Source organism: Lagenorhynchus albirostris, chromosome 17 (assembly GCF_949774975.1).
Source record: "Lagenorhynchus albirostris chromosome 17, mLagAlb1.1, whole genome shotgun sequence".
Classification (NCBI taxonomy): domain Eukaryota; kingdom Metazoa; phylum Chordata; class Mammalia; order Artiodactyla; family Delphinidae; genus Lagenorhynchus; species Lagenorhynchus albirostris.
Window position 1 is genome coordinate 11604154 of NC_083111.1, and position 23852 is coordinate 11628005.

General features: G+C 45.7%; 2 protein-coding genes across 5 annotated transcripts in view; one reads left to right on the top strand and one right to left on the bottom strand.

The window, feature by feature from the left end:
- The window catches only part of TRIM55 (tripartite motif containing 55), a 42998-nt gene extending 22206 nt beyond the window's left edge, over positions 1-20792 (top strand). The window contains exons 8-11 of one of the 4 annotated variants that reach the window (XM_060127930.1): positions 840-1048; positions 2363-2650; positions 3986-4073; positions 19756-20792. In XM_060127930.1, coding sequence (XP_059983913.1) covers positions 840-1048; positions 2363-2650; positions 3986-4073; positions 19756-19766 — 596 coding nt within the window. In that variant the 3' untranslated portion in view covers positions 19767-20792. Of the gene's footprint in view, positions 1-839; positions 1049-2362; positions 2651-3985; positions 4074-6142; positions 6205-19755 lie in introns of those variants that run through there. The other 3 variants (XM_060127927.1, XM_060127929.1, XM_060127931.1) reach the window with 3 other exon arrangements.
- A 1391-nt stretch (positions 20793-22183) lies between these two features.
- Positions 22184-22765, bottom strand: CRH (corticotropin releasing hormone). Its single transcript, XM_060128408.1, has one exon. It carries the CDS (start codon positions 22763-22765, stop codon positions 22184-22186), a length of 582 nt encoding a protein of 193 aa, XP_059984391.1.
- Positions 22766-23852: the final 1087 nt, after the last annotated feature.

Consider the following 23852-nt stretch of genomic DNA (forward strand, 5'->3'; position numbering starts at 1 on the left):
GTAGCACTTTCAGTTAAACTCTAGAGGGCAAGGAAAGCAATGGGTCATAGAGTAAGTCACACCTGGAAATAAAACTGAGGCTATGTGATCAGATGCACTCGATGAGTTCTAAACACATCCCTATCATTTGGCCTAGAAATGCCACGCTTGGAAATTGATCCTGATGAAAGAGTTGAAAAGAGGAGCCCATTTAGATGATGAGATTCCTTGGCTCGACCACTATAATGCCATAAACTTGTATCAGTGCCCACAGATAGAACTTTAGAAGCAAATCTTCAGGATGAATCTTTTAAAAAAAATCCTTAATATCGTCTCTCATTAATATCGCCTGAGGAAATACTAAGATCAGTTGGTTAAGAAAAGAGTCGTGGCGTTAACTGTGGCAAAAGTCAGCATTCACTGAACAAAGAATGTGATAAATTAAACAGGGCCGGTGTTTTCTGACATAGGGAAGAGAGTTGTGTTTCCATTTAATTTGACAGAGATAAATAAGTGACGGTCCCAGCCCTCCGGGAGTTTGCGAATGTGACAGAGCATGATAAAAATGGGGACAGCCTCCGGGGTCAGGTGGATGGTGCACGGTGGTGAGGACAGGGCTCTGTACTGGCGAGGGGAACAAGGAGGATGGTGATGACTGGAACCTTTCTCACATTTATCCACATTTAATTAGAAGCGCGAGCCCCCGCCCCCGTCCGTGGCGTACTCGGGCTACAGTTAAGTGTCTGATGGACAGGATTTCCCCAGCCCTGACCTTAATCTGAGCTAAAAATAGCGGTCAGTAGTGTTTTTCGTGGCCGCAGTGGTAATCATAACGATATGAAAATGCATTGCCTTACCAGAAGATGAAGAAGAAGAAGGAGAAGAAGGGGAGGGAGAGGGAGAAGAGGTAGTAGAAGTGGAAGAGGCGGAAAATGTTCGAACAGAGTCATCAGGAGGAGATGAAACCCCAGAGAAAGGTCTGGAGTCCCGTCCGCCCACCTCAGAGCTCCAGGCTGCCCCAGAGCCTCCCCCAGCCCTGCCACCCGCTGCGGATGCCCCGGTGACACAGGTAACTGTTCCTGAGCTCCTTCTTACAGGCCACGCATGCGTGCTTCCTTGCTGAACAGCCTGAACAATTTATTCTACCGCAAGGAAAGGAAACTCTATGCCAGACACTAGTATGTGGAAGACAAAAGATTTCAGGGCAGTCGCAGTGTCAGGGAGAAAGTCCTCTAGGTGATTCAGCAGGTTCTCTGGTTGGCAAGACTTAGTTTCACATGATTTTCTCACCAATGACACCCTCAAATCTGAGACACTCTTTGGAAATTGTGTGTGTGTGTGTAACATGGTAGTTCACAGAGAGCTGATATCATGAGGATTGAGTACAGATGTAGGATATAGGTTGAGAAATAAAAATGGTTATACTTTCGGAACTTTGAATTTTCCGTAGGTAATAAAGGAACTAAACAGAGAACCCGTGCTAGTGTATGTCCCTGTTGCTTACCCTGAAACAGAACTATAGCTTTTGTTCCATGAGCAAATAGATGAAGCTTAGTTTTCTGTGTATTTGTCATTTGATGAGATTATGTGTTGACAGAATTGTTTTTAAAAATTTCTTAGGAAATTAGCTCATCCCAGATACTGTACTTGATTGACTGACGTTATGATTCTAAGATGTCACTGTTTGGTGTTCAAGCCTCTGTACTGACTGCATGACACCTTTAGCAGACAGATCCCAACCTGTTGAGTTTGTAGACAATGAAGATGCATTAAAAAGAAAAACAAGTCCTGGTTTCAAAGTGGATCGGAATTATCTATAGCAATAAAACCTCAGAGAGGGAACTCAGAGATGGAATTATATCCTATGCTCTCTGTCTCCATAGGAAACTGGGCTAAAATACTATTTATAGTTCCTAGAATCTTGAAATTCTGGGTATACCAATTGCACTGAAATCGAAAGTGGTATGGTAACTAAATGAGAGTTGGGTTTGATCAATTTTTGGTTTTAGAAAAGAGGTTTTGGGGGCCCACATATAACATAAAAATAAATGAATGCCTGTCAATAATTTGCCCTTTCTCCCATATCTGATATTCTATCAGCAACCTTTGTTTTAGGCTTCTGCTCTCTGCCTGCCCAGGCCACCATCTATATTGAAAGACAAGCCCAGAAAAGAAGAGGGGGCACGTGCAGATGCCGAGACAGAGGGCCGCTAGCTGCATTCTTGCCTTTAGTGCTTGCGGAGGGTGGGGTGAGCTGAAACCTGCACTAGATCGGGCACTGCACAGAGACCCATGAGTTTTCAAACCGCAAGGGAACTAAAATCAACTGCCTTCTTCTTCTTCTTCTTTTTTTTTTACTTTTGAATGTATCTGTCCTATGAAGGGGGAGGTTGTACCCACTGGCTCTCAGCAGACCACAGAGTCTGAAACTCCAGTCCCTGCAGCAACGGACACTGCGGATCCCTTGTTTTACCCTAGTTGGTATAAAGGCCAAACGCGGAAAACCACCACAAACGCACCTTCCACCCCAGGGAGCGAAGGTCTGGGGCACGTAGGGCCTTCAGGTTCTGAGGATCCGAATGTGCGGAAGGCAGAAGGGGCAGAAGCCGCAGCCAGTGAGAGGGCAGCAGTGAGTGGTAAGGAAACTAGCTCACCTGCGGCTACTTCTCAGGTTAGTGTCGATGCTCTGGTGTCTGAATGCTCCCCCCCGTGCCGCCCCGGGGTCCAGCCGGGATGACAGCAAGAAGGAAGGGCTTCCAAAGGGGCAGAGGGAACCCAGGGACTTGGGAAAAACAGAAACAACTCATCCCCCGCCCCCCCCCACCGCGTGTTGGCTTGTTTCTCTAAGCTTTACATGAAACACAAGAAACACAAATTTGACTTCACTCTGCTCATGCGTGGCGACCTCACACCTGGCTTCCCAGGGGAGGGATGCAAGCGAGCCCGGCCCTTAGGCCTGCAGGTGAAAGTGGCTCGTCTGCAGTGACTGGCTGGTGTCCCTAGCTCCCCTCTGCAAAGGCCACTTGACCTTGCTCGGCCTTTTCTGCATCCTCCTTGAGCTTCCAAAGACTAATCACCTGCTTTTGTGTCGTTCCCAACAACCCCCAAGGAACACGTTTCAATCGAGTTCTGTGTCCATTCTGGAAAAAATAACCTGATTCACGGGTTCTGGGAGTGTACCAGTGACAGCTGGGCAGTTGGTCTTGGCTTAATTAAACTGGGGCTTCCTAAGCATGTGCTCCTGGGAGAAGAAAAGCACAGGTTTTCTTCCTTTGGAATTTTTTAAAGGGTCATTAAATACCTCTTGTTTTCTTTTTATAATGCAAGTTTGAAGTCCACGTCTTCTCCCTAACGCTGGGTTAGATGTTTGCATGGCTCAAAGATTCCATAGAAGAAATCTTGCACAGTTTCTTCACACAGAAGAATGTTCATGGTTACTCCACACCCATGAGTATTCTTACGTGACGTGTGCGTGTGAGTGTTGCCCAGACACGGGGCTGGCAGAGAAATATGCTCGCGTTCTGTGCTCCTGGGTCATCAGGTGATTACGAACAACAAATAGCATTTTTTTCAGAAATCATAAAATTAGTCTCTTGACTATCTGCTCAAGTGAACCTCGATTTCCATGAGGTAACAATTGGAAATGATTTTTGGAAAATTCACAGATGAACATGCTTTTGTGCCATGTATTCATTTTCACAGATGAAAAATGACAAAACTAAACGTTTGGTGTAAGGAAACCTTTTGTGGTTGTTTTTAGGTTTAAAAAAATGGAATAGAAACTTTTCTAGAAAATTGATGGGAACTTTATTTCTAGAAAGTTTATGGGATTCCTTACATATTTAGTGGAAGTTGAGTCAGGAGGAGCTGTTTTCTGAAAACAGTAATACGATAATAACCCGAAACAGGAGAACGCCCCAAATGAAAATGAAAAATCTATCTAAATGATGTTGAAAAATATTATTTGTGATAATATCAGTGAAGCTGTCTTCTTGTTCTCTCGCAGGAGTTAGCAATCTGCCTAGCACTCTTGGCTTTTCTTGTACTTCACTACATCTGGCGTCAGATTCAGTGCTTGATTTTTACTCTAATGGGTAGGAAATATTTTCTTTTCCCTTGACTAACATCTCGCGTAGCTCTTCCATACGTGTTCCTCTTCCGTAGGCCCAGGGATGGATTTCTCCCCGACTCTGAGGCTCAGCCACCTAGAAAGAACCAAGTTCTTAGACAGCACTCATGGCCCTGAGGCACCTCCCTGAGGAGAGTCACTCCATCATCTAATCCTGCATGGAGGGGGATCCCGACTCAGAACAGAGACTCCGTGGGCAATTATTCAGTAATCCAGTGGGAGGGGACCCTCCAGAATAGCCATTAGGGGAGGCCAGTTTCAAAAGATGTCCGTAACGCTGTGAGGACTCACTGCTCTCCAGGTAGATCGAGGACCAGCAAAGGCCTGATTCAGGAATACGCAGGGTTTCCATCGATTATGTAGCAGCATTTCCTCTGCCTCACCAGACAGGTGCCCAGGAGGTGGCCAGGTAACTGCATTGATGGGCAGGTGGGCCAGGCAACTTCTAGTTCTTTCTGAACCCTCAGACTCTACAGTGTCTCTCCTGGGAGAGGGGAGCCCTGAGAGAAGGGTGCCACGGGGACAGCAACATCAGGGACATTTCAGCCAGGTGAGATCGGAGTGCATAAGGAGCCAGAGGCCAACGTTCATCTACTGGCCGTAAAGAATCAGAACCAAAGAAGAGTCATAAAGCCAGCAAACAGCACATTATTTCTGATACACGTTCTCATGGTCAAGGCTTTTCTTGATTTTACTGTTAGAAGGTTTGCTTAGGGACTGACATCCTTCTCCTTTCGCAGCCTTTTGAAAATTATCAGCTTTAATGAATCGTAGTTAAAGATTCAAACCCCATGTGCTTTTGAGTAAATGACCTTGCTGGACCCGAGACCCAGCTCCCCGTGCCTGTAGCTCAGACGTGATTCGGGGTGACTAGTGCTGAAACGACTCAGCTATTTCTGGCTTGCTGACTTTTCCCTGGTTGACATTGACTCCTCTGGAAGCTCCAATCATAGCTCCTTTCTGCCTCATTAGCTGTCTGCTCAGCAATGGCAGTAGGCTCTCCATGGGTCCCTGTCATGTCTATAACTGTGTGTGAGTAGGACCCGCCCCAGTGTCTAATAGTCAGCCAGAAACCTGTGTACCCTAGAATGTTCTGAGTGTCCTTATCGTACGCTCAGATGCGTAACTCCTCCTCCTGTCGTTATTTGTGGTGAAAAGCAGGGGAGGAAGTATTGGCCATGGACTCAGTGGGGCAAATGGGGAGAGAGCAAACTCCATGCATCATTGGAATATCCTAAATAACTGGATCTGAATAATTGTCTGAAGAGTTCAGTTGACATTCTGAGAATTCAGGTTTGGGGCTTTGTCGCCACATATCTGTGTAATGCTTCTCTGAGGCTGCAGGGGGAGAGTCACGCTTCTTGTCTGCCATCCACTGAGCCCATGTCATGGATGCTGTGTCATTCACATGCCTGTCATGAGGCTGAGGCAGGTGGGGCGGGGTGGATAGGGTGAACTGACCTTCTTATTTCAAAGAACCTTGCTTGTGTCATTCCTGGTGTTTGAGAAAGGGCCTTTCACGTAGCGAAGGAAACCTATTCATGATGCAGGACCACTCTTTGATCCCTGCCTGAAAGAGGGTATGGACAGATGGACAGAGATCAAATTCCCCACCTCTGTGAAGGTTTCGCAGGTTTGATTCACCTTCACTACCTCAGAACCCAGCTCACTAGATTAATATTTGTCCAACGCAGTGTTAGCTTGTTAGAACTTCACACTTCATCATTAGTCTTTCTCTGAACATGTAGGATGTGACACAAAAGTTCTTGATTCACTGGTAGCCTTACCTCTCTTAACCATATGGTCCCCTGTCAGGAAACAAGGTTGCCTTAGAATTTCAGAAGCATCTAAGGATCTGGCGGATCTGTAAACTCACTTCAGCCCCATCAGTGGAACTGCACACCTTTTAAGAAGGCAAATGTTTCCAGGTGCTATCCTCATGGCCAGCCTGCCCTTGCTTTTGCTGCCTGTGATTTCTGATGCTGTGTTAACTCTACTTTATCACATACCTTCTCTCTTCACCTAATTACGTAGGCAGATTATGTGTCAGAAATTGGCCATGGCAAAAAAACAGACGTTGACTCTGCACTGGTAGTGAACTGGGATCCTGCTTTTTGTTTGATAAGAGGTACATGTTGCCTTCCCCACCTTCATTCTCAAAGAAAAACTAATTTCTCAACAAGGTTTGGATTCAGCCCTATATCGCACTGTGCAAAGCCCATATACATGAACTGTTTTTGGTTGTTGTTTTTTTTTGGCCGCACTGCAAGGTGTGTGAGATCTTAGTTCCCCCAGTCAGGAGACTAGGAATCGAACCCGTGCCCCCTGCAGTGGAAGTGTGGAGTCTTAACCACTGGACCACCAGGGAAATCCCATGAACTGGTCTTTAACTGCAAAATGGCCCTCTAAGTTCCCACCCTTCTAGACCAGGGCTGCTGTATGCTCAGTCAATGCAAAGAGAGTTTGATCTACTTCATGTATTAATTTTAAAATTTATTATTTTTTAAAATTGCACCACGCCCTAGTCAACCTCAGATGACAGGGCAATAATAAGATGGGAAGCACACTGTGATGAGGTCGGCTACCCTTGGAAAGCAGTCTCTGTGAGCCCCATCTCCTGGGTGATTTCCTTGTCCAACCTGCTTCCTCTGCTGCCCTTCTCTTCCTACCTACTTACATGCAAATCACACCCAAGTGTTAACACAGGGACCACGCCCACCCTCATGGATAACTGGGTATTTTGTTGGGCATATGTGTGGCCATTAGATTTTTCCAGAAGTGGGAGCAGCAACAACTGAAAGCCCCTCCGTGTTCCCCTTCCTCCCTTCCCAGTGAGGCTTAGTGGCTTTGGTTGGAGGAATTTATTCAAACCATTTGATGAGAGCTGTACAGGGAACAGGGGTTTCCAGAGAAATGTCTCCCTATTTGGTAGATTAACTTGGCAGCTGCCTCAAGGTCGGAGGACCCCAGCCCCACTTCCACCACACACACACACACACACACACACACACACATACATCCCTGCAGAAAGCCAGTTGCTTTGGAGATGGGGTTGTTGACATTAAAATCTCTGCCACGTCTACCTCTGTAAAGAACCACAGCTTATCTAGTTCACCAGAGCACGAAGCTGTAGTTGTCAGAGACCCTAAAAGCCTTCACCATATCGTAGCTATTTGTAGTTGCAAGGATAGAATATCCACCTTCCACATTCCATTCTTCAGGTCTGAAAATAGACAAACAAGTTGGATAGAAACTCTGCTAAGGCTTGGGGCTCAGGAAAGATCAATGAAATCAAGAGACAGGACTTAGGTTCCTGTCCTGTTCCTTCTGCATCTGACTCTGGACATTTAATTTCTTTGAGCCTTAGTTTTCTCATGAGGAAAAGGAAGCAACTACTCGATGAAAGGATTCATCTATGTACACAACATTAGAGAGTGAAAAATCTAGTACTAAGAATTTTACAAATTGTTTCAGGATGTTTTCATTGGGAGGGTTATGGACTTAGGCCTGACACAAATCATTCTGGGCGACAATAATAATAATAGATTTTCAGTGAAATAGATAGCCCACTGCATTTCTCAAAATGTATTTCTTGCCTTGAAGCTCTTACATAAACCCCTAATTCCCAAACTGTTTCCAAATCTCCTCCTAGGCACCCACTTAGCTGAATGTTTACACAGCCGTGATCACCCCTTGAGATGCCATAAACTCCACAAAGTCCATGTCTAAGTCCACCTAAAGGTACTTAGGCCTCATTGCCCAGTAGAGCAAAGACTTAGAATGTACACAGTAAAGGCAGTCACGGAATAGTAGATGAATGAAGAGATGACAGATGATGTGAATTTTTAAATGTACCTATTCTAAGTGTACGGGTCAACAAGTTTTGACAAGTACGTAGCATCGTGTAGCCACTATCACAGTAAAGCTGTAGAGTATTTCTGTCACTCCAAGAAGTTCCCTCACGTGCCTCTGTGGTTGATCTCCTTCCTGCATCCCAGCTGCTGTTTTGCTTGTCATTATAGTTTTGCCAGTTCTAGGAGATTGTATAAGTGAAACATCCAATACATAGACTCCTGTGACTGGCGTTCTTCACTCTGCATAACGCTCTTGAGTCATCCGTGCGGTTGCATGTATCAGTGGCTCATTTCTTTTTATTCCTGAGCAGTATTTCATTGTATGGAGACGTTCCAGATTGCTTTCCGTTTGATTTCTGGTTGGATTCCATTGTGGAGAGAGAATATTTGTTATATGATTCCAATCCTTTCAAATGTATTAAGATCTGTTGTATGGCCCCAAGTATGAGCTAACTTGGTGAACGTTCCACGTGCAGTTGAAAACCTTGTATTTTCTGTTGTTGTTGGGTGGAGCGTTCTATAAGTGTCCACCGGGTCGGAGAGTGTGGTTCAGCTCCACTCTATCCTCACCAATTTCCTGCTTACTTCTTTGACCAGTTGCTGAGAGGGGAATTTTGAGATCTATGACTCTCATTGTGGATTTGCCTCTTCATCCTTGCAGTTCTATCAGCTTTGCCTCATGTATTTTGAAACTCTGTTTAGGTGCCTATATTAGCATTGTTATATTTTCTTGAAGAATTTATCCCAAGATAAGTGTTAAAAAAAAATAGCTCTTTTTGTGTCTGCCTGCTTGAATGGATACAGAGAGGTCCTCGCTCTCATAGATCAATACCGTTTTTTAAGGCTGGGTAGAAAAGTTAGAGGGCCGATGGGGAGAGCCTGGAGGAGGAAGATGCTGACGCTCCTTAAGACGTTCCAAACGGCTGGCCACGGAAGACCTCACGGCCTAAATCCAACACACCGGCCTCCCCTTCCTTTCACAGCCACGCACAGGGCCAAGCAGAGCAAGGGCCGCGATGGCTGAGGTGCCTGATGCTTTTAAGTGACAAGGCTGAACTTTGCAGTCTGATGATTCGTTTTCACCAGTCTGTGGGGCCCTATTTTTAGTTTAGATGTAAATTGCCTTATGAGCTAATATGTCTGTGCGTTTTAATGGCATGCCTCTGCCCCGTTCACTCCTTGTCCTGGCTACACCACTTTCCACGGAACTGCAGAGGCCACCCTGTCGTGGGCCAGGGACTTCCAACCCTGGGCTTGTCCTCTTGGCTGAGAAGGTCCAAGGTTCCCAACCCAGGTGTTGACAAGAAGGTACAGATGGTCCTTCCTCCTGTCTTGAGTGTTCCCAGATGCTTCCTATCGAATACATCATGAGCTCAGAGACAGAACATCAGGGACAATGTGGGTTACCCACACCTTTGGGCTCTTCACTCTAAAATAGCAAAAGGGATATGTGGAGTCCAGTGCGGGAAGTACCTCCAAGGAAAACCAGCCCATGGCCATCTTAGTTCCCAACCCAGGTTCTATAAATGTTGTCCTGTGAGGTTATAAAGGTGTTCCCACGGGAAAATAGAAAACATTTCTTAGAAGAAAGAAGGAAAGAAGGAAGGAAGGCAGGAAGGAGGAAAGAAAGACACATGGCTCTAGCCAAGATTCTTAAAGCCCAGAGTTTATTTCCTAGAGTCTCAGAAACCAATACATGTGACCCCAGACCCGCGATCTTAGCAAATTTCTCATGAATCCAAGATTCAGTCCCCTTGAAAATATTAATATTTTCTTAAACTGGGATGAACAATAGCCAACGTTCCAAGGAAAAGCAGGTGTGTGGAGCTCTGGGTCCCCACGAGCTGTCACACACAAAAAGATAAAATAATTTTCATGCAAATAACCTTTGAGACCAAATCATTCACTCCGAGCTGAAGGGCAAATATCAACTCCAGCTGCCACTAGGGACTGAGAGGCGAGAGATGCCTGAGGCCATAGGTCCAGAAAGCTTCTTTTCTGAGCAACATTAATTTCACAAGGTATCACAGAACGTTTTAAAAAATAAAGCAGGAGACCAAGAATATGATTTCCCATGAGTGTGACTATAGGTCCTGTGTTCTTTGAAATGATCTATTTAATTTTCCAAAACAAACTGAAATGAATGAAAATTTAACTATGTTCTCTAAATTGAATTGAGGGATTCAGGGTGTCAAATTATTTTCAAATAGAAACCCCTACTGAGAGCAGTTGCTTGTGTTTTACAAATTAGGAGATTCAAGCTTATGAATCGAATCACTGATAAGCCAGGAACCCTGACTATGCTGGAATTTCACTTGGTAAAAATAGAGAGACAACCAATCAGCACTCAGGACTAGCCTACATTTACGGCATAACATTGTCCAGTACTTAATAGTCCCGGAAATTATAAGAAGTTCTGATAATGAAATGCAGGCATTTTTACATAGAAAAAATTTTGGAGTAAGGTTTTTATTTAAAGAAGTCAGTTTTGGGCTTCCTTGGTGGCGCAGTGGTTGAGAGTCCGCCTGCCGATGCAGGGGACACAGGTTCGTGCCCCGGTCTGGGAAGATCCCACATGCCGCGGAGCGGCTGGGCCCGTGAGCCATGGCCGCTGAGCCTGTGCGTCCGGAGCCTGTGCTCCGCAATGGGAGAGGCCACAGCAATGAGAGGCCCGCGTACCGCAAAAAAAAAAGTCAGTTTTAATGAGACTATTATATGAATATTATTAATGCTTTTTCATTTGTATCCTGCAACTGCGATTTTCTCTTTCTGGGTTGTTTTTTTTGTTTTTTTTTCCTGCTGGGAAAGTGACATCCTAATAACTGTCAATTTGGGGACTTTTCTAGAAGGGCCAAAAAAAAAAAATTCTATACTGAAACTGTAGGCTATATTTCTCAGGATCAAATAGCTTCCTTAGTAAAAGTCACTTTAATAGGAAGCTAAACTGGATGTATCTGTTTTAAAGAAATGTAATGTAAATTGTCTGTGAGCAGCGTAATGAATTCATTTCCCCTGGCAACCTGCGCCTACAGCTCTACGATTCCTGAAAACAGTAACGCAGGCACTGGGGAGAGCTCTCTGGGGGAGCTGTTATGACATAGCTAGTTGGGTTTTGCTTCCCGTAGTTTTTAAATGTTTATTATTCTGATTCTAAGACTCTTGTTAGTGTTGTACATCCTGTGGATTTTTTCTGTCTTTATTTATGTATCTCAGTGATTTCCAGGCCTTTTCCCCACTACAACCAACAAAGCAAAGAAGGAATCCACCACTGTGAGAAACCAGTGCCACGTGGTAATGACTGTAACTAACGGGCAAGGACTTTGACAGATTCTCTCATTCAAACCTCACAACAACCCTGCACAGTAAGAATTGTTAAACCTCCTCATTTTTTAGTGGAGGATTATAGGGAATGAGTGACCTGCTCCAAATCATGGAGCAGCTGGGAGCTTGGTGCCGGTGACCCCTTGTCCACCACCACGGAGTGTGTGCGTGCAGCAGAATGGAGGCCGTGCCCACATCTAGGATAAGTGGGTGAATCCCCACTTTACCTGGGTTGATGGGATTGAGGCAAAAATAGTGTGACCAAGGGTTCTCTGCATTGACTCACCACTCATGACACGTGGGCATAGAGAAGTCGGTTCTTGGCCTCCACGGCCTGCAGTGATGTGCGCATACCTTGCAAATGAGTGCACCAGTCCTTCAGCTGCACCCCAGGCTGCTGACCCACTGCCTCCCTGTCTCTGACGTCCTGGGGTGATGTCAGCCTGCGCCCTGAGTCTCGCATGCTCAGCAGCACTCGCTGCCTCTTTTCTCCTTGGGTTTATGGTCTCAGCATAACCCACAGCGTTACTCTGAGCCAATTGCTCAACCATCCCATGCTTTCTTGTCCATGAATTGGGCACAGCAATACCATCAGCCTCCCACGGCTCTTGAAAACCTGTTTGCCTGTTTCCCCCCACACAAGGCAAAGAAGTTCCGTTTGTGAGGAATTAATGATCTAATTAGCATCCTCTGTAATTCTGTTCTCCTTTCAGAAAGGCTGAGAACACACACACTCTGTGCTGGACACACAATGTCAGGTCCATGCCTGAGAAGAGGGCTGCCTGTAGGTTTATTTTTTTATTTTTTTATTTTTTTGCGGTACGCGGGCCTCTCACTGCTGTGGCCTCTCCTGTTGCGGAGCACAGGCTCCAGACGCGCAGGCTCAGCGGCCATGGCTCACGGGCCCAGCCGCTCCGCGGCATGTGGGATCTTCCCGGACCGGGGCACGAACCCGTGTCCCCTGCATCGGCAGGCGGACTTTCAACCACTGCGCCACCAGGGAAGCCCTACCTGTAGGTTTTTGCAGAACTGTGATATCAGCATTTTCACTTCTCCTTCCTGCTCCCCACCGACCCCATCAATTCCTAGACACCATGTTTGAAACAGACCAAAGAGAGCACACCACACATCTTCCTCCAGGTTAAGAAAAAGTGAGTGAGTTTAATTTCTTCTCGTTTCATAGTCCTGGTTTCTGATCTTCCCTAACTTAGCAAGAGGGAGACAGCTAATGGCAACGAAGCCCCGAGACCAACTCCCTTCATCCATCCCTTCCATCCCTCAGTGTGCAGAACTGTAAATTTTCCCAAGGGCAAAAAATGCTCTTTAGTGAATGTTTTCCTTCCAGGGCTCATTTGGTGGGGCGAGGGGTACCTCTTTTCTCCTTCCTCTGGCGTCTGCGGAGAGCGTGCTGTATTGTCACAGCTCTGTGCTGCCTTCCTAACATACCTTGACTTCTCTGCCACTGAGCAGAGATGACTGCATTCCTGTGAAAGGATTGCCCATGATGGACCTACCCAACCGAGTTTCCAGGGCTTAGACCCTTGGCTGTGAGTCACAGACCATGCCCCAGTCACTTCTCAGGCATTGATGACTGGCCCAGGGTCTTGGCTGTACTCTCTTTTCCAGTCTGGAATCCATAATGCTTAAGCTCTCCAAGGGCCTGCGGTTCAGGAAGGCTAAGCAGGCAGCAGGCCAATGCTTGGGTTGAATCTTTCTGAATAAATGTTCTACCCTTGACCTCGGCGTTCCTCCTTACACCTGTTTCCAGCATCTGGCTCTGATTCGCTGACCTAGCCCAGCAGGTGCGGGACAGACGTTGGTGGTCGCCCACTCAGTGGCCTCAAGTCTAGCCTTACCCTTTTCACCCACATTCCTTTAAGGCAAATGGCTTTCACTGTGGAGGCTCAAGGCTTCTTTTGGATTGACCTAGAAAGACTGGCATTTAACATGCATGGTAACCAGATCCTTCCGTCAGGTTGAATTTGTCATTGGCATTCACGGCGGCAGAGAGGAGTGGGGGGGGGGGCCAGGTGTGGGGCTGGACACAGTTTCCTCACTGCCCCCAGCACCTCCTTGCGTGCTGGGCATGTGGCTGACACGTCCACAACAGCCCGGCCCTCGGGGTGAGGCAGGGCCATTTCTAGGTAAAATGGTATCTGGCAGGGGTGGACCTGGAGCCATCAGCGCCCATTAATGTCTCAGTTGCAGTTCAGTTTATCCAATCAGTTACTATCACTTGGATACGCCTGAGGGAATGGAACGCAGGACAGTTACATTGTAATGGATCAGAATCGTGGGTGGTGTACACAGATGCTCATTTGGGGAAGGACTGAGGCTAGCACCTTACAGAGGCCCTGGGAAGCTTAGAGGCCGTCTGAGGGCACTGGTTACTCATCAAAATGACCTGGCACAGCTCACTCTTTTATTTTAGGCTAGCAAAAAATAATTCCTCTTATAAATGTGGCTACCCTGTCTTATGCCAGAGTGAATATCAGGAAAGCGTCTGTTTCGTTTTGTTCAGTCAGTGAATCAAGTGGGCCGGGCCGCATTTAGGTAAAGGGGGCTACTGGTGTTGCCCCCAAGCCCAAACAAGAGCATTTCCTCCAAAACGGCACCCAGTTATATCCCCTGCGCTAAGTGTCCAGGGACACATTTGGCCTCAGTGAAACGCCGAAGGCAGTTTCACGCTTTGATTGTCAAGAATATTGCCACAAGAAGCATGTTGGCTTTTTAAAAATATTCATCCCATTTAGCATAAAAATCAAGCCAAAGACTCCATTGAGTATTATCTTCTCTTTTCTTTGACACCTTCCTACTAAAAACTAACCTTCTGTTAAGAGCAACAAGCTTGTGTGCCTTTAGAGACGAAGGTACGATTAATGAAAAAGCAGGTGAGGTGAAAGAAAAAATGTTGATAGAAGCACAAATATAATACATGATATTGTTTGCTTTCCTCTTAACTTACTTTGAGCATAGCAACTGTACAAGTGCAGTGGCAAATGACCACTGAAAACAGCCTTGCAGCAGGGGAGGCAAAAGGGAGTGGTGAGCACTGTGAAAAACTGTGGGAGAGTGCATCCCAGCCCAAAGTGACCATGCTGCTCAGCCCTTCCTGTAGGTTCTGGGTTGCTAAATTTCTGCTTTGCCAAGAGGACCTGCTAATCCAGATTTTAATGGGAAATCTCCTAATTAAAAATATTGTTTTTAAAATTGTGGTTAAAAACACATAACATAAAAATGACCATCTTAACCACCATTTTTAAGTGTTCAGTTCAGTAGCACTGAGTAAATCCCCACTATTATGCAACCAATCTCCAGAACTTTTTCATCTTGCAAAATGGAAACTCTATACCCATTAAGCAATACCTTCCCATTGCCCCCGCCCCCTAACCCCTGGCAACCACCATTCTACTTTCTGTTTCTATGAATTTGACGGCTTTAGATATCTCATGTAAGTGGGATTGTACTGAATTTGTCTTTTAGTGTCTGGCTTATTTCACTTAGCATAATGTCCTCAAGGTTCATCCATGTTGTAGCATGTGTCAGAATTTCCTTCCTTTTTCGGATGGAGTAATATCCCATTATATGTATACGCCACATTTTGTTTATCTATTTACCCGTTGATGGATACCTGGGTTGCTTTCACCTATTGTGACTAGCGCCACTGGAAAACATGGTTGTACAGATATCTGTGTGAGTTCCTGTTTTCAATTCTTACTGAATTGCAGAATCATACGGTAATTCTATGTTTAGTTTTTTGAGGAATCGCTATGCTATTTTACACTGGTTTACATTCCCACCAACAGTGCACAAGAGTTTCTATTTCTTCACACCCTTGCTCCTAATTTTTTAATGTTTGCAACTCATTCAAGCCTTTTTCAAAATACCATGCACAGTTCAGGCCAAGCAAACACTGGCCAGAACCTGGAACTGTCCTATACACAGAGAAAGACATCCACAAGCCTCTGGCAGAATTCATCCTACTTCATCCCCATCAGCAAGAAATGGTTCTCGATGACATAACAAGGATGATGCTTACACACATCACTCAGCCCTAAGCAGGAGCAACTCCCACCACCTGCTCTTCAGGGCAGGGAAAGGATAGCCTAGCATCAGAATCTGACACTATTTTTTTTTTCCTTTCAAACAGCATTTGATAGTAACAGGAAATAACTCAAAGGAAAATAAAAGATTTTGTGTTTCTGAGTGAGTCTGGTTCACGGATACCCAGGATTTCTGGTCAAGTTCATGTGAGAAAAATGGTCTTTCCTTTAAGCAAAGGTATATCATTCCCTTCAGCTAGTCTCCTGTGGATCTTGACTGAACTGGGTCTCCCAGTTGAGATGGAAAATTCTGCCTCTCTGTTCCATTTCCTGGTTTTACTTTATGACTAAAACTCACATTTCTCAACGCATCTGAAGCCCCATGCTGATAGAGCAGTGTTAAATGATGGTTGTAAGTTTGTTCATTTGTTACCTGAGGAAAGTGTGTAAAGTTTAGAAATAATATCGGACTAACAATCCTTTCTTCCCCTTGGCACACATCTCAGAATAGACTGGAATGCAGGGCAAACTCAAAAGCAGGTAGAGGAGATCAGTGCTTATTATTCTCTGTCCTTTGTTCAGCTTCAATGAGACATCATTATTCCCAAGAAACAGCACTTCCTGTGATGAAGGAGAGCCAGCATTTGGAAAACTATTTAAAGGAATACATATATACAGTTCTCTTGGGGAAGGCTGTAGGGAAAATGTCTGCTTATGATTGAATGGGCTGTGCTTATAGAAAGATTTCTAAATTTTTAACTCATTCCTCCTTTATGAGAGAGCCATATATAAAGTTGGGCCACGTGGAGGCACACTGGACTGGGTGATGAGTAACCATGATTACAGCATGCCAAAGGAACTAAAACTTATACATGATGGAAAGATGAGCATCACAAATACTATTGTCTTTCTTTACTGGGGCGTCTTGGCTGTTGTATATCGTTCCTCACAAACAGTCCCCAGGTGTTTCTGTGTGGCAGAGGAGCCTCTTTGCTAATATGAGAAGAAAAGGAAGGAAGGAAGGGAGGGAAGGAAGGGAGGGAGGGAGGAAGGAGGGAAGGGAGGGAAGGAGGGAAGGAGGGAGGGAGGGAGGGAGGGAGGAAGGAAGGAAAGGAAGGAAGGAAGGAAGGAAGGGAGGGAAGAAGGGAGGGAGGGAGGGAGGGAGGAAGGAAGGAAAGGAAGGAAGGAAGGAAGGAAGGGAGGGAAGAAGGGAGGGAGGGAGGGAGGAGGGAAGGAAGGAAGGAAGGAAGGGAGGGAGGAAGGAAGGGAGGGAGGGAGGGAGGGAGGAAGGAAGGAAAGGAAGGAAGGAAGGAAGGAAGGAAGGAAGGGAGGGAAGAAGGGAGGGAGGGAGGGAGGGAGGAAGGAAGGAAAGGAAGGAAGGAAGGAAGGAAGGGAGGGAAGAAGGGAGGGAGGGAGGGAGGAGGGAAGGAAGGAAGGAAGGAAGGGAGGGAGGAAGGAAGGGAGGGAGGGAGGGAGGGAGGAAGGAAGGAAAGGAAGGAAGGAAGGAAGGAAGGGAGGGAAGAAGGGAGGGAGGGAGGGAGGGAGGAAGGAAGGAAAGGAAGGAAGGAAGGAAGGAAGGAAGGGAGGGGAGAAGGGAGGGAGGGAGGGAGGAGGGAAGGAAGGAAGGAAGGAAGGGAGGGAGGAAGGAAGGGAGGGAGGGAGGGAGGGAGGAAGGAAGGAAGGGAGGGAAGGAGGGAGGGAGGAAGGAGGGAGGGAGGAAGGAGGGAAGGAGGGAAGGAGGGAGGAGGTAGGGAGGGAGGGAGGGAGGAGGGAGGGAGGGAGGGAGGAACGAAGGAAGGGAGGAAAAGGAAAGGAGGGAGGGAGGAAACGGACATTTATGAAGCAGTTAATATAAGTGAGTCGTGTGCAAAGTGCTTTAGGTGCATTACTTTATTTATTCAGCCCTACAACAAACTTGTGAGATAGGGTGTCACCTCTATTTCACAAAAGAGAAAACTAAGGCTCAGAGACGTTAAGTGACTTGCCCGAGTCATACAGCTAATAAGTTGTTAAACTGGAATTCAAAACCAGGCTAAGCCTCTCTGCATAAAACTTCCTTGCTGAGATGGTTCACGGCGGAGTGGTCCTCAAGCTCACATAAATAAAACCAGGGAGACGGTATAATCACCTATAGATACTCAGGATAATCTCCGCTCTTAGCCCCCTGCTCTGGAAGCAGCCTTTCTTCTCTGAAAGACAGCATTGGTCCATATTGTTTGGAATCTAATAACTGACTGAAAACATGAGTGTGTAAAAGTAGCGAACCCAAACTATTTAATACCAAGTTTTGAAGGCTGTAGGGTATTAACAGCTAAAACATTGAAAATGGAAGATAGATTTTAATTTCGAGTATAAAAAAAAAGCACTAAAATATATACAGATTCCAAAAGCAGCCGCAAATGGCTTGCAAGCCACCAGCAGTGTCACAAAGATTCCGTCCCTCTGCAGAAAATACCTCACCCAACTCTAGTTTCACCCTTCAGATATTTCAGAACAACTGTCATGGAAGTTTCCTCTAGATTAGAAATTGCCTTCAAGGAAAAGAGGCTACAAAATGCAGCCTGATGGTCTGTTCATCTAGGCAGAATTCACTCTTCACTCACACAGAATGGCCAGAGAAAAGTACTTTACACATTAATGATATGCCTAGATCACTTGGGGTTTTTCAGGATTCGCGAGAGTAAGGTGACTATGACGGGGAAGAGGAGAGTTCAGCACGAGTGCATAGGCACCGGCTTCTGTCAGGACGATGTTTATTCCATGTCAACTTCAAGGACATTGAGGTGGCTAACCCATTACCAACAGAATCTAGTAACAGCCTTTTAAAAAAAGCCCAATCGGGCTTCCCTGGTGGCACAGTGGTTGAGAATCTGCCTGCTAATGCAGGGGACACAGTTTCGAGCCCTGGTCCGGGAAGACCCCCACATGCTGCGGAGCAACTGGGCCCGTGAGCCACAATTACTGAGCCTGCGCGTTAGGAGCCTGTGCTCCGCAACAAGAGAGGCCGCGACAGTGAGAGGCCCGCGCACCGCGATGAAGAGGGGCCCCCGCTCGCCGCAACTAGAGAAAGCCCTCGCACAGAAACGAAGACCCAACACAGCAAAAATAAATAAGTAAATAAACTCCTACCCCCAACATCTTCTTTAAAAAAAAAAAAGCCCTATCACACTTGATGTCTCAACTATTCCTTTATAGAAATCTACCTGCTTTAGTTTTTTTTTTTTTTTTTTTTAACCTGCTTTAGTTTTCTTCTACTGTGGCTAATATGATTCCATGGGCCTTCTTAACTTTCTATCAGGGCATGACATGGCAGGGGGAAGGATAATCCTAAAGCCATAAGGACTTGGGAAAATTTTAGTGAACTTGAAACATCAGCACCCAGTATATGCTTAGGGTAAAATCTGGTAAAATGCAGGACAAGTACTCTTTTTTCTCTTGAAAATAGTTTGAGTGGCAACAAAACAACATACTTGCTGAAGTTCTGCTTTGCCTGTGCCAGGTATTGTCCATTCATACAGCAGCTTCATAACATCACCCAGGGCTTCTGGGTTGAATGCATGTGCCTACCTCATTGCTTTGGTATCAGTGGCATTCTAATCCCATGGGATAACTTTACCAGTGAAGTCATCAGAATATTAGTCTGTGTTTGGTAGTTCTCTGAGGAAGAACTGTTTGTCATGGTACCTTCAATGTAAGCAGTCTGCATTTTTACATCAAGTTGCATTTCAGCAAGACTTCTTTATGATTGTCCCTCATTCCACTGAGTGATTATTTTTTAAACTCAAGGCATCATAAATAAATTTCACTTATGAGATTAGATAGATCAATGACTTCAAAATCATAACTTGTATCTGTCTGGTATCTATGAAAGATAGATATCTATTTAGGAATGTCTATGTAATTAGATTTTATTGCCTGGAGAAAAAAGTCCTTTTATTCATGATTTGCTCAAAACTAAGCCTGCAGTTTTGCAAAAATTACATATATATATATATATATATATATTGTTCACATGCTGGTAGAAATTCTTACTTTAGCAGTGGAGAGATTATGTCATGTGATGTAGTGAAGTCATTTAAATCAGGATTTTATTTATTTTGCAGATTTTTCTAAACCCAAATTCCTACTAGTTTTAATGTTATTTTCATCTCAGTAGATCATGTACAAGTGGACTTTAAAAAAAAGTAGAATAGCCTGTACTGTTTCCCAAGGGGCATGCATTACTGTTGCCCCTTTTTAGATCATGAGTGTGAATTCCTTTCATGGCTCTTGGTCATGGCCAAGATAACCTGAGCTTGCTTTCCACTCCTAACAATAATTATGTCCTATATAATTATTATTATCCTTTCTCCTCAATAGAAAAGTGACTGGATCAACTCAAAAAGGACTGGCCTCTTTTTCCTCTGATGCAGATTTTCTTCTGTTGCAGACTGGATTTGAGGACACTCCCCTCCAGGGACAGGCCGCAGCTTCAGGGAGTGGGAATGGAGCTGATTCTCAACCAGCTCGCCATGTCTTCTCCTTTTCCTGGTTGAACTCCCTGAATGAATGATGTTCATTCCAACTGCTGCACCTCTGTCTGCCTGGCTGAGATTCACACAGGCAGCAGGGAACCTAGATAAAACTAACAGTATGCAGGTGATGAAAGGGACCTCTGAACGGGATTTCTACCAAAAATATCCTTTAATTCCAGATGACTTAGCTAACACATTGAGGGAAAACAATGCTTTGAGAAAACAGCTGCAGAAAGCATTGGGAAAAAAGGAACTTGATCTTACGCAAATCTTTTATTGTGTGGGAAACATTATGAAGGGTTTGTAGGTGTGATATGTGTGTGTGTGTGTTTCAGTAACAAGTGGCAGATGTTGAAAAATGTGGGCACTACTCTCTCATCTCTAATAGGCACTGTCTTTTGTCGTGAAATCATAGTAGCTCTTATTCTCTTTCCTCTTTAACAGTGCAGGTGGTCAGTGAAATTCAGTGTTAATTCAGAAGTGACTGATTTATCAATATATGGACAAAAGGTAAATCATTGACCAAAGATATGAGATGCTTCACAAAGCTTTCCTCTTTTCCACGACAGATGTCGCTGAATGGATATCCAGAAATGTTCTTTGACTCTGGTGGTACTTTCATAGTCCAGAAGGCTAAAAGCCAAGGACACTTCTTGTGACACTTTTCTAATCTTAGTTTTAGATATCAGGCACTTTAACTAAAGAAGACTTTTCAACAGGAACTGTCTATTTTCTTATGTATCCACTGAGGCACCAATCTGCTGAACCGTAGAATAACTACATGTATTTAAATATATATATACACACACACAATACACATTATACATATACAAATATATATATATATGTATTTAAATCATGCTTTATTTGTTCCACCATAATTTTGCCTCCTTCGAAACATAAGTTTAACTTTACTCTGTATGAACTCTTAAATAAATGCTGTTTTTAACAACTTAGTCTTACAATGATTTATTATGTTTCATATCATCTCATTAATCCACTAATCAAGTGAATTTAAAGGGTCTCAAGGGAAGAAGCATTCACATCCATCCAAATTAATTTTGAAGTATTAAACATTCGACTGAATTTTTAAAGTTATAACTAAACTACCAAAGGCGGGTGCATTGTAAAACTAATTAGGTGTGCTGTTTGATTTTAGAAGTGCATAGAGATAGTCCGTATTCCTAAGAATTAAAGTGATTAGGGTTGGCATAGACATACATGAGGTATTTGTGAACTTATTAAAGTCAAAATGTGCTTTATAAAAAAAATGTTCCCAAGGGCCATTTTACAGCAACTACATTTAGTTCTTTTAAGTGGAGGGGCTATTAAGTTTCTCCTACTAGAAGACAGCAGTGGAAAATAGCTTAGAAAAAAAGATAATTAATGGTACCAAAGTAATCGTTTGATAAAGTAAGCCTTTCTCGTGGGAAAACAATGCAGCATTTTGGCCCCTAATTGGAGGAAAGCCCCACCACAGCCCTTGTCCTCTTTCCTTTTCCTCCTTCCCCACGGTCCCCAATTATTTCACATCTTACAGGTAATCAAGGTTAGATGTTATTTCCATTATGAATCAATCTTCCATCTATAGAATTACCAAGCCTTAGAACTGGAAACAACTTTCCAAATTATTTAACTTAACCTCAGAGGAGTAATCTGAGGTGCAGAGATGAGTCCAAGGTGGTTGCAGTGTAAGCCACTGACATAGGTTCGTGTTTTTAGTAGAAAATAAAATGCAAGGAGTTTTGTTTTCTCTTGTGCTGAAGTCAATTTGGAGGAAGTAAGGAGCTCAGGGTATACTCCCCTGTGAGCACTGAAGAGGAAAAATAAAGTCATGATTACCTTTGCAGCTTTTATTAGAAATATAAATATTCAACATTCTCTTACACAACCAAATTGACCAAGGATTGGAAAGCTGTTTTATTACTGAAACGTTTACAAGGAAAAGCTGGTTCAAAGAGCTTACAGATTTTGTCTCACCCACCCAAGAGAATGACATTCTTTTTGGCTCAAACCACAACAAAATCAATTGGGTGACTTCTGTCTGCTTCTTCAAAACATTTCCTCCTGGGTCTATACTCTCTTTAAAACACTGTTAAAGACACCTGGAAATAGAAACTATGAGTACACAGTACAAATTACAGGATGTTGCTGTTACTGCACGTGAATACACTTTGTGCATGCTAAGGAGTATGGGCGCTCTTGCTGTACATCCTCTACGTCTCAAGCTATATAAAAATAAACAAATGGTATCAGAGCAACGCTGTGGTACAGAATACTGCATTATTTTTTATTTTTACTTTTTGTGTTAAATGCAGAACCTTTCTGGCCAAACGCACCGTTTCATTTCCCAATAATCTCCATCAGTTTCCTGTTGCTGTGAGCTTGCTGCGCTAACTGCTCAGCCCTGGCCATTTCCAAGACTTCTCGGAGGAGGTGGAAGGTGAGATCCAGGGAGATGGGAGGTTCCTCGGCTCGCCTCTCCCTCTCCGGTGCCTCCTGGCGGCCGCCGAGGGCGTTTTCGGCGCCGCGTTCCACCGGACTCGCAGGGCTGTCGAGCGGGCGCCGGGGCAGCAGCAGCTGCTGCAGCAACGCGCGGAAAAAGTTGGCGGCCACCTCGTCCGGCGAAAGGCGGCTGCCGCTGCTGCCGGCAGGAGGCGAGGAGGCGGCCGAGAGCGGAGCAGCGGGGCTCTTATTGAGGCTACCCAGGCGGAGGAAGTACTCCTCCCCCATGCGGAGCAGGCCGGGCCGAGCCTGCGGCTGCTGAGACTGCGGCGAAGGCTGGAAGAAATCCAGGGGCTGGGGGTGCTGCGAGGCCTGCCGGGCCCCCGGGACGGGCCCCCGGCTAAGGAGGGCCCTGCATGGCGGGCAGGGCAGGAGAGCCACCAGCAGGACGCCCGCGGACACGAGCAGCGGCAGCCGCATGTTAGGGGCGCTAGGTGCGGCACCCAGGTGGGCAGAGGGCGGAACGAGAGAGAGAAAGAGAGAAAGCAAGAGTTGATCAGAGTTGCGCTCAACTGGGAGGTGCACTCGGGGGATGGGGGGCTTCCTACAGGACGACACCCACAGACCTGGCTCGGGGGCTCGGGCGGGCGCTGTCCGCGGTGCTGAAGCGCGCTAACTCGGACTTCCAGAGTTGGAGGCAGGCCGAGACGGGGAGCAGGAAAAGGGACGCCTGCGGGGCTCGGCGCCAAAGCTCACCCCCTCGTCAGGCCGGACTGACTCTTCTTACGAGACTCACGAAGGGACGGTCCCTGAGTGCCCTTTGTAACGGTCCCCCAAACCAATCCCCCGAGCCCTAGAGAAGACCTACAAATGTAAGATCTCACCTGTTCTACACATCTCCCCCCACCCCCCACCCCACCCTTTCCGGATGTTTCAGCGTTTTCCTCCGAACTGAGAACTGCTGCCTCCTCCTCGTCGTTTTCCATCCCTGCCCTTGCATCCTTCTCTCGGCGGTTGGGATGGATGGGGGGCTCATTTACGCAGCCAGCGAGGGATAACTGCCAGTTCGGGTAACGATGAGCAGCCGTCTAAGTTCGCTTTAGCCACATCCCAGCTACTATCGGAATCCTGAGGCACAGTCGGTAAACACACACACGCGCGCACACACACACACGCACACACACACACACACACACACACAAGCACGCCTAGGGACAGCTGGCTGCGCGGCGCACACCGTGGCAGCTCAGGCAGTGCAAAGTTGGAGGCGCGTTTCCGTCTAGGCGCTCCCTACCTTCTGAGGCGCTTCTGCAGGTGAGCGGAGCGCTGCGCCGCTCTGCAGAGGAACGGCTCCGGGGCTTTCTCAGGGGTTTTCTTCCCTTCTCCTTTCTTTCCCCACTCTCTTCTTCTTTCCCTCTTCTCTTTCTCTTCAGTCTCTCAGCGGACTTGGGCTCCGAGTTTCTCCACACCAGAGCCCGGAGTGGGATTTTATAGCGTCGACCCTCTTCAGAAACCACGCAGCATTTGCCTAATAAGCTGACGCTCTCTTGACAGCTCGATTGCGTGC

Bases quoted from the DNA above. Each gene is read 5' to 3' on its own strand.
- CRH (XM_060128408.1), bottom strand. From the start codon at position 22,765: ATGCGGCTGCCGCTGCTCGTGTCCGCGGGCGTCCTGCTGGTGGCTCTC.